This window comes from Orycteropus afer, unplaced genomic scaffold, assembly GCF_000298275.1.
Source record: "Orycteropus afer afer isolate SDZICR_OR568_19922 unplaced genomic scaffold, OryAfe1.0 scaffold00010, whole genome shotgun sequence".
NCBI lineage: Eukaryota > Metazoa > Chordata > Mammalia > Tubulidentata > Orycteropodidae > Orycteropus > Orycteropus afer.
The window spans coordinates 22,883,882-22,894,672 of NW_006921597.1; the positions used below are offsets into that span (position 1 = coordinate 22,883,882).

General features: G+C 39.4%; 1 protein-coding gene across 1 annotated transcript in view; it reads right to left on the reverse strand.

Moving 5' to 3' along the window:
• Positions 1–10,791, reverse strand: part of NTNG1 (netrin G1) — a 494,390-nt gene that overhangs the window by 229,305 nt on the left and 254,294 nt on the right. The window contains exon 2 of the mRNA XM_007949962.2: positions 3,422–4,062. Within this exon, the coding sequence (XP_007948153.1) occupies positions 3,422–4,062 (641 nt within the window). The remainder of the gene's footprint in view (positions 1–3,421; positions 4,063–10,791) is intronic.

Consider the following 10,791-nt stretch of genomic DNA (forward strand, 5'->3'; position numbering starts at 1 on the left):
TAGCAGTCAAGTGCCTTAGGCAATAGAACAGAGTAAAACTGACCTATAAGAATTCCAAGGCTGTAATCATTATGCCACTCCTCGGAAGGAAGGTTGGGCAAGCCTACTTCCGTAGTGATACTGCCTCGGAAACCCAAGGAGGGGTCGCTATGAGTCGGGGTCGACTCGATGGCACATAACAGCAACAACAACAACAATCATTATGGAAGCATGCTGCCACATCTTTCTACCCCAAAGCAAGAGGCTGGTGGGTTCAAACCACCCAATTGTTGGTTAGCAGCCAAGTGCTTAACCACTGCGTGACCAGCGCTCCTTAATAACAAAATAATCCCCCAAAATGGTTATTTCCCAACCCAAAAGTTTCACAGGATTGCTTTTTTTCACATGTGGCAAATGGATATGATTGGAGAAGTTGGGTGATAGGAATTTTGGTTCAGATTAAGAAGTGCTCAGACTGTAAGTCTAAAGAAACTAAATGACCTACCTAATGTAACAACGTGAGTCACACTAGGATGTAGGTTCAAATCTTTTGGCTTACAAATTCTGACAATTATTCTTGTAGATGAACTGAAAATTTGTTATTTCCTTGTGGTATGCTTTTGTTTTAATGTTGTTGTTGTTGTTGTTTTTATGTACCGTTGAGTTCGACCCAACTCATAGTGACCCCTCCTTGGGTTTTCGAGGCAGTATCACTACGGAAGTAGATTGCCAAACCTTCGTTCCAAGGAATAGCTGGTGGGTTTGAACCACCAGCCTTCTGGTTAGCAGTCAAGTGCCTTAGGCACTATGCTACCAGAGCTCCCTTTGTTTTAATAGTAACATTAATTATGTTCATATTTAATATGAAATAATACATTTAAGAATATTTCCCCATGAATAAGATGGGGAAAAACTGCCAAAATGTTACAAGTATGTTGTTATTAGGTGGCACTGAATTGATTCTGACCCACAGTGACTCCATGTGGCTGAGTAGAACTGCCACTTCAGGTTTTCTAGGCTGTGATCTTCACAGAAGCACATCACTAGGCCTTTCTCCCATGGAGTGGGCTGGGTGAGTTTGAACCACCAACCTTTCTACCAGCAGCTGAACGCTTAAACATTTGCACCACTAGGGTTCCTTGTTTATGAGTGTAATGTCTGCATTTCCTCTAAATAGCAAACTCATATTTAAGGCAAAAGCACCCTGTGCTTGTGTCCCCCTGCTACCTGGACCTTCCTCTATTACTTAGAACCTATAAGCTCAATGGAGCTCCAGTGGTGTAGTGTCGAAGGCATGTGACTGCTAACCAGAAGGCTGGTGGTTCAAACCCACCAGCCACTCCTTGGAAGGAAGGTTGGGCAATCTACTTCTAGTGATACTGCCTCAGAAAGCCAAGGAGGGGTCGCTATGAGTTGGCCCTGACTTGACGGCAGTGAGTCTGTTTTTTGGTATAATATGCTCAATATTGTATCCATCCTTATCATTCCCTAAAATATTGTTTTTATTTTAAACATATCTTCAAGATACATCACAAAAGCTTTAGGTAAAAGTTTGATTTTAAAGTTGCCATAGCTAAAGATTCTTGACTCTTCCACAAGGAACAGGAATCTAGAACAAGGCTGCAAGGAGTGAGCCAGCAATTCCTGCTGCTTTTCCACAACTGAAATTCTGAAATGTTTGTTACTACACTAAGGTCATGCCCAAAACCCATTCTGTGTCCCCATCATGGTCTTTACTTTAATAGCAAGGACCTCATCTTTCTCCTAACATAGATTGAGATACAATACCAAGCACCATTATCAATGATAGGTTGAGGCAAAGACCAGGGAGTCTAAACTCTTCACCAGTTTCTGAGGATTAAACTCTCCAAAGGATGCTAAAAGCCACTCAATTTAATGAATCTTCCCTTATCAGTTTAAACTTTATGAATACTTAATTAAACATACGTGATTTATGCATCACTTATACTTTTATCCTCATATACATAAGTTTAAAGCTATCTTTGCTTTTTTTTGAGGGATTATTGATTCACTTGCCTTTTTCCCCACATTACTGTATACTCTTACCTTTAGTGTTTCCATACTCAGAATCTTAGGCTTTGACTCTTACTGTTTCTTTATTTTAATAACATACCACATTTGAAAATCTGGTTATGTCAGTGGTCCTAGTTCTCATTATTCAAGTTTTTCATTAAACTTCTTCAAAATTCTTAGAAATTTGCTCAGTTGTGACTGTCATATTATCAAAACTAAAGACTTCTTGATTATGACCATTAATGTGTTTCATCCTTAGTCTCTGGCCTATCTATAATTTACCTACACAATGAAGGAGGCCCAATTCTGGTGTTTTGTTTTTGTTTTCTGTTTTAAATTAAACATCATCCTTTAATCATCCTTAATTTAATTTTGGTCTCCTCCCTGTGTCCTCTGGATGGTGCATTCCTGGAGAGTTGAGACCATCTTCTGTATATCACAGGTCTGCAGGTAGTAGGTGCTCACTTAGCACATGTCAGGCAGACAAAAAACTTCACTCTGTCCCCTCCTGATATTAGAGCTGCAGAGAAATACAAGGGATGTGGACAGGGATATCACAAGAGTTCATCCCAGAGGAGACTTAATGCTGGTGGTTGTGGGGGATGGGGTGGCTAGAGAGAGGCTTGGACTCTGAGTGCTGAGGACTTTGGAGTCCTCCTATTTCTCTTAAGGTCATTGTACCTGTTTATTTATTTATTTATTTAACTTTTAATGTAATTTGAATGCAAATATGGTAGTATACATGTTTTAAGATAATAATAATAAAAAAACCTTGGAAATTAGATTTTTCTCCTCTTTAATGAATGAATTGTTTCCTGGGTACTTTGGGTTCTGCTTTAATAAATTTGAGGAAATACAGCTTTCATTTCTGAAATATTTTTGTGCAATATAACAAAGCATAAGCAGAGAGACGTACCTTGTTAAAAATCTCTCTTAGGAGTATAGTAGTCTAATGAGTGAGGCTGAGGAAATGAAATCATTGGTCTCCAAATGTTTCCTTGCATTTGAAAACAATGAAAGATATAATTCCTGTTTTTCTCTTCCTTATACAACAAACAGCTCTGCTACCCTTGGCTTCACTGCCTTAAGAACTTAAACCACCTCCTGCCCTAGAAAGTTCCTTTGCCTCAAATAAGATACTTATTTTATTATTATTATATATTTTTTTTTCTTTCAAATTTGCCCTTGTTTAAATACTAAGGAATCCTGCTAGGTTTTCTGATAAGTCTGAGATTATAAATTACTGATGAGGAAAAAGGGTCTCAAATGACTTCAATGTACCCCTAGGCTGGTGCTCCTGAGAAAATATTTCAAAAGAAATCGACACATACCACTCTACAGCTGTGGAACAGCACACTGACATTTTCCTTTGACAGACCCATTCCCTTTCAAGTCAGAGTTCTCTTACCTTCCTTGTACCTTTATGTCTGAGATGGCGTAAAAGTAGCGTGCCAAATGTTGTTCATCTACAAATATTTCCCCGATGGCTGGTCTCAAAAGCCTTATCCTCAGGTCTGTGACTGTAAAGAAATCTCTGAGTTTCTTGGTTGTATCCAGCTGTCCATAAAGGGAAGCCATATTGCGTAGCCGAGGTCCAGCAAAAAATGCAAACCTGTCTTTGATTTCAAAGTTGATTATTTTACTATTTGTCATATACCCCGTGGAGTACTCTTCTGTGCAAATAATTTCTAAGACCGTGTGCTGTGATAAATCCTTCACAGATTTAGGATCCATGTGAAAAGCATCTAAGCAGTCTGTGGCATAATACTGATAGGGCTGCCATGTTCGTCCGTAATCCAGAGATTTCTCCAGGATCATTTGGTCTGGACGTCCAGATTCAAAAGTAATAATTATGTTGTCTGTGAGCTCAATGGTTTTGCTCCAAGACAGAGTGATGTTAACCTGGAGAGGCTTGGGATACTCCTTCCAAGTAGCAGACTGCCAAAATGTGGAGGGGTGTCTTCCTTCAAAATCAAACATCAGCTCAGGGGGATGTGCCAGCTCAGGGGTACTTGCATCACACTCATTATTGCACATGTAGGGGTTGCCCTATGGAAGAAGAACAAAAGAGGGTGCATCAAAACACTAGTTTGACACAAGTCTTGCCAGATTGCTATTGCTGAGTAAGAAACTAGGAAGGAAGAAGAAGAAGAAAAAAGCCTGCTTGCAGTAATTATTTTTTATTTGCCCTAACTGGATTCTCCTCTTTAATAGCTTAAAAAAAAAAAAAAAGGAATATGGCATTTTCTTTGTTCCCTTGTTTTGTTTCCTTTCAAAGACTTCAAGACATGAAAACAGTTTATTTATCCCATATATGCTAGACCTATAATGTGGTCACAGAAACACAAAGGCACTGCCTAATAGCTCAATACCTCTGCTTCCTCTTAGAAAGATTCTATGGAAAAGCTGAGGAAATTCCTCTCTGCCTCAAGGACAGTCCTCAAGAGCACGATTCTTTCAAAAGTCATTTTTCAAGCCAAACATTAGAATTAGCAATGAACTGTACATACCTGTGTCCTGTTTAAGAAGCAATACCCCCATACAACATTCAGCTTCTCCTCAGTTCACCTCAAATCCATCATACTTAACTGGGTCTCTGCTTCATAAAGTCTGCTTTTAAAGCATTTACTTTGTTCACCACAAATCATTAAAATATGGTATGCTACAGGCTCTGGGGCTTGGTCCAAACATCTGCCAACCTATTAGCTAGAGACAAGGGGATTGCTCAGGAAAAACTGGGTAGGGGGATGGGGGGCAGTGTGCTTCAAGTTATCAATAAAGGAAAACCCACTATTCAATTAGGGGAGTGTTGCAAAGAACCACAGCCACTTGATTTATTACTTTGTGCTCGGCCCACATCCATAGATGTTAGTCATTATTATTATTCTCCCTTTCACAAAGGCTACTTCCTTTACCTGCTACTCAAAAAAGAAGTTGGAAATCAAATCTCTTTGCTGTATCACAAGTCATACCACCACTTATACTACACTAAAGGACCGCTCTCAGCTTTCATCAGTAGATTGTGGGGCAAACGAGTGGTTCCCAGAGTTTTGTGTATTTTGTTTTTAAGGAAACAAGTGGTTTCATTTGGAGTCAGTTGTTCGTGTATTTCACTAGGTAACTATGACATGGATGGGTGCAAGAATAGGTCCTCTGACCCTCGGCCCTTAGGCTTTCTCTTGAAATTACACTTACATTAGTTTTTTGTTTGTTTGTTTGCTTGTTTTTCCTTTATCATGAGCTGAGAGTTTTTCATCATAATTGCAATATGCATGAAGTGGATCTCAAATAATAAATTTACCTTGGACGCTGACACTCAGTCACTGGTTGACTCCTGTGAAATGTAACACGATGACCATCTGAGCATTACTTTGGCCTCCCTAGGGGCAACTTGCTCCTACCTAGTCAGCTAATACTTTTCCTCTCTCCCTTCCATTAATGCAACTGAATCCTGATGCTGGCAACAAGTTGGGGGACTCAAATATAATTGAGATGGGGTAGGAGAAAGGAGAGAAGGTACATTATTTGAGAGAGAGAGCTGTTTTAAAAATATAACCAAGGCATCAGTGATAATGGAAATGTTTCTGCACTTTTTCTCTCAAATTTCAATTCCGTATTCCTGATCCCAGCGTCTGTGTCACTATTTATAGCATCCTCTCCAAAACAAGCCAGGGGAGGAGGGGGGATAAGTTTCTGTTCCAGGTGGAATAAATCACAAAATTTATTATTATTTAAACTCTCTTAAGCATACCAGGAAGCCAAGTGCAAAGCTCTGCAAACTGGCAAAGGCTTTTTATGGAGGGCTATAAATATTGTGGAATCTGTCAGGATTTATAAATTCTAAATATATGTAAATGCATACTTTACTGGAAGGGGTCAGATGTACACAAATCACACCTTAATTTGAAATTTACCGAAAAAATATGGTCACTTCAAAATCTGTCAGCATGGAACCATCTGCACTATCATTAACTGGGATGCTACTACCTTCCTCCTGACAAAAGCGTCTTCATCTGAGGTCAGGGGTATCAACTCAGCAGGATACATCAAAGTCAGTTATTAGACATTTGTATTAAGGGCTGCTGAAAGATAGCATTTGTTCGCTTTCAGCAGAGGTGTAAAAAGTGTCTCAGATGGAGACAGGGAGCTAGAATGAGGAAGAGGAAGACCAGGATGATTCCAGAAATGGTCGGTTATGGTTTGAATTGTGTCCCTTCAAAACATGTTAGTATCATGACCTCTATACCTGTGGATAAGGAGCTCTGTTGGAACAGTGGGTAAGACATTAGGCTGCTAACCAAAAGATTGGTGATTTGAACCCACCAGCTGCTCCATAGGAGAAAGATGAGGCAGTCTGCTTCTTTAAAGATTTATAGCCTTTGACCTTCTATGGGGTAGTTCTATGCCATCCCGTAGAGTGGCTATGAGTTGGAATGGACTCGATGGCAGTGGGTTTGGTTTGGGTTTGGTATACCTGTAGATGCAATCCTGTCTGGAAATTAGTTTTTTCCCTTTGTTATCAGTGTAGAGTTTGCCCCAAATCTAATCACTTCTGCATCATAAAGAGAGCAGATTAGGCACAAAGCCTGGCACAAAAGAGGGAAGACAAACTCCATGTGAGAATCCTGTGCAAACCAAGGAACCAAGGACTGCCCAGTGCTACTGACAAGGAAGAAGGTGACACTACTAAAACTGTCATTTGGATTTGAGTTTACAGAGCTGTGAGAAAATACATTTCTATGATTTAAAACCATCCATTTACAGTATTTCTGTTATAGCAAAACTAGGAAACTAAGAGAGGGTCACTACTAACAAACTTCTGTCTTAGAAAATATGCTAGAAAAGACCTATCTAAAAGGCTGTCATTCCTACATTCAGTAAGGGTGTTGATAATAATCACTATTTATTATTTATTATGTGCCAGATACACATTAAGGAGTTCTGGTGGCACAGTGCACATGGCTTTTGACTGCTAACCAGAAGGTCAGTAGTTCAAACTTACCAGCTGCTCTGAAAAAGGAAGATGGGTCAATCTACTTCCATAAAGATTTGTAGCCTTAGAAACCTGATGGGATCGCTATAAGTCAGAATTAACTCAATGGCAGTGTTTTTTTTTTTTTTTTTTTGGCTTAGACATATGACTATCATGGGTAATCTTTACAATACTCCTGCAAGGTACATATTGCCATCCTAACCTTACAGAATAGGAATCGAGGCATATAGAAATATAAAGAAATTGACCCAAGGTTACATAAAGCAAATAAAAGGGAGAGCCAGGATGTCCTCTGCTCCAGTCTGTTTAACTCCAACATCAGTGGAATTCCCTAAGATGCAACCAGGTTGGCTGAGAGAAAAGAAGGGTCTAAGATCAAATAAGTATGTGAAACAAGCATTAACATCTCCTTGTTTGGAGAGTTTTTATGGGTATTACAATATGTCTGAGATGTCTTGAAGTTAAGAAGTTAAAAAATTTGCTAAGCTTCACATTATATCTAGTTATCCAAACGTACTTGACCATGGAGTCCCTTTTTGGTACAACCCATTGTTGTTGAGTTGATTCTGATTCATAGAAGCCCTAGAGATGTAGTGTAGAACTGCCCACAGGATTTCCAAGGCTGTAATCATCAAGGAAGAAATACAGTTAGAAGGCTCCTTGGAAGTGTAGATGGAAAGGCATTTTGTTCTTTTGTACATAGGATTGCTATGAGTAGCAACTGACTTAACAGCATTTAACAACAACGACAACTTTACTGAAGTTTACTGCCACATCTTTCTCCCACAGCATGTGTCTGGTAGGTTTGAGCCACTGACTTTTCAGTTAGCAGTCAGCACTTAACCAATGTGCCACCAAGGCTCCTTCTCTTTGGTTTGGTAGCCTTTAAAAGAGCTGAATAGAAGATTTCAAAGAGTAGCTTGAGAAGAGAAAGTCAATTATTATAATGAAATGTTCAAAGACCTAGAGTTAGAAAACCAAAAGGTAAGAACATGTTTGGCATCTCTCAAGATGAAAGAGCTGAAGAAAATTTCAAGCCTTGAGTTGCAATATTGAGGGATTCTATGGGCAAAACAATGAATCATTCAGGGAACATCAAAAGAAGATGGAATGAATACATAGAGTCACTGTACGAAAAAGAATTGGTACACCTATTCCAGGAGGTGGCATATGATCATGAACCAATGATATTAAAGGAAGAAGCTGCACTGAAAGAATTGGTGAAAAACAAGTTATAGGAATAGACAAAATACCCATTGAGATGTTTCAACAAAAGGATGTCATGCTGGTGGTACTTACTTGTCTATGTCAAGAAATTTGGAAAACAGCTACTTGGCCAAATGACTGAAAGAGATCCATATTTGTACCCATTCCAAAGAAAGGTGATCTCACAGAATGTAGAATTTGTTGAACATTAACATTAATATCACAAGCAAGTAAAATCTTGCTGAAGATAATTCAAAAATGGTTGTAGCAGTATATTGACAAGGTACTTTCAGAAATGAAAAGTGGATTCAGAAGAGGATCTGGATCAAGGGATATCATTGCTGATGTCAAATGGATCTTGGTTGAAAGCAAGGAATACTAGAAAGATACTTACTTGTGTCTCATCGACTATTTAAAAGCATTCAACTCTGGATCATAACAAATTATGGATAATTTTACAAGGAATGAGAATTCCAGAACACTTAATTGTGCTCATGAGGAAACTGTACATAGATAAGGAGCCTGTCATTCAAACAGAACGAGGGGATACTGCATGGTTTAAAATCAGGAAGGGAGTGTGTCAGGGTTGTATTCTTTCACCATACTTATTCAATCTATATGCTGAGCAAATAATCCAAAAAGCTGGACTATATGAAAAAGAACATGGCATCATTACTGGAGGAAGATTTACTAACAAACTGTGATATGCAGAAGACACAACCTTGCTTGCTGAAAGTGAAGAAGACTTGGAGCACTTACTGATGAAGATTACTTGGTCCCACAATCAACACCAATGGAAGAAGCAGTCAAGAAATTAGATGACATATCACACTGGGAAAATCTGTAGCCAAAGACCTCTTTAAAGTGCTGAAAAGCAAAGACTAAGGTGTGCCTAATGCAAGCCATGGTGTTTTCAATTACTTCATGTACATGTGAAAGCTGGAGAATGAATAAGGAAGGCTGAAGAAGAGTTGATGCTTTTGAGTTAGGGTGTTGGAGAATACTGAAAGTACCATGGACTGCCAGAAGAACTAACAAATCTGTCATGGAGGAAGTGTAGGAAGAGTGCTCCATGGAAGGGAAAATGATCAGACTTCATCTCACCTACTTTGGTCACGTTGTAGGAAGGGACCACTCCTGGAGAAGGATATCATGTTTGGTAAAGTGGAGGGTCAGAGAAAAATTGGAAGCTCCTCAATGAAATATATAGACACAGTGGCTACAACAATGGGCTCAGGTATAGCAAGGATCAGTGCAGGATTGGACAATGTTTCATTCTGTTGTTGCATAGGGTCGCTATGAGTTGGAGCCAACTCAAGGGCACCAAACAATAAGAACAACAGCTTTTAATTATATAAAATAGAACTAGAGTTCTGGAGAGCTTCGTTTGGGGTTCTTTGCTCTGTATAACTTTTGAAATTGTGAATATATGGCTACCTAAGGATCCTTGGTGGTGCAGTGGTAGCTCAGCTGCTAACTAGAAGATTAGAAGTTCAAATCCACCAGCTGTTCTTTGGGAGAGAAAACCTGGTGATTTGTTCCTGTGAATATTAGAGACAAGGAAACCCTATGGGTCAGTTCTACTTTGTTGGTATGAGTTGGATTCGACTCAGTGGCATGGGTTAGGAGTCAGAATCAACTTGATGGTATACAATAGCAACAAGGGCACTGCAGAACCCAAAGTTTTAGTCCTTTAGTGAAGATATGGCATATAAAATACTGTTTTTGCTTTTGGAGCTTAGGATGGATGTTCACAGCAAACAAGAATCAATTTGGCAGCCTTCTAAATGCATGCCAACAGAAAGAAAATTTCCATTGGGTTGCACTGATCTGATATTTCAGGGGCCTGAAAAATGAGGGAAAAGCTTTATGCATTTGACCACTATTTACTGAGTGATGTTACTATATTTGTCCCTGAGTGGTGCAAATGGTTAGCACAGTCAGGAGGTAATTGAAATTTGGAGATTCAAGTCCACGTACAGATGCCTTGGAAAAAAGGCTCTGTGGTCTACTTCAGAAAATCAACCATTGAAAAACCTATGGCGCATAGTTCTACCCTGATGCATACAAGGTCACCATGAATTGATGGCAACTGGCTGGTTGGCATCAGAAACAGAAACAAACAAACAAAAATCTCTGCCATGTAGGAGTTTTCAACTCATGCTGACCCTATAGGACAGAATAGGATTGTCCCATCGTGTTTCCAAGACTGTAATCTTTACAGAAGTAGACTGCCACATGTTTCTCCCTCAGAGCAGTTGATGCACTTGAACTGCCAATCTTGCTGTTAGGAGCTGAGCACTTAAACACTGCACCACCAGGCCTTCTTGGATAGCATTACTGTACTGTTATAATACTATCCATAAAAAGACCAAACCCATTGCTATTGAATTGATTCAGACTCATGGCAACCCCACATGTTACAGGGTGAACTCGTCCATATGTTTCCTTCACTGCAATCTTTACATAAGGAAGCAGATCTCCAGAACTTTCTTCCAGTATCACTGGGTGTGTTTGAGCCAGGAACTTTTAGGTTAGTTGTTGTTGTTGTTGTTGTTGTTATGTGCCGTCAAGTTGGA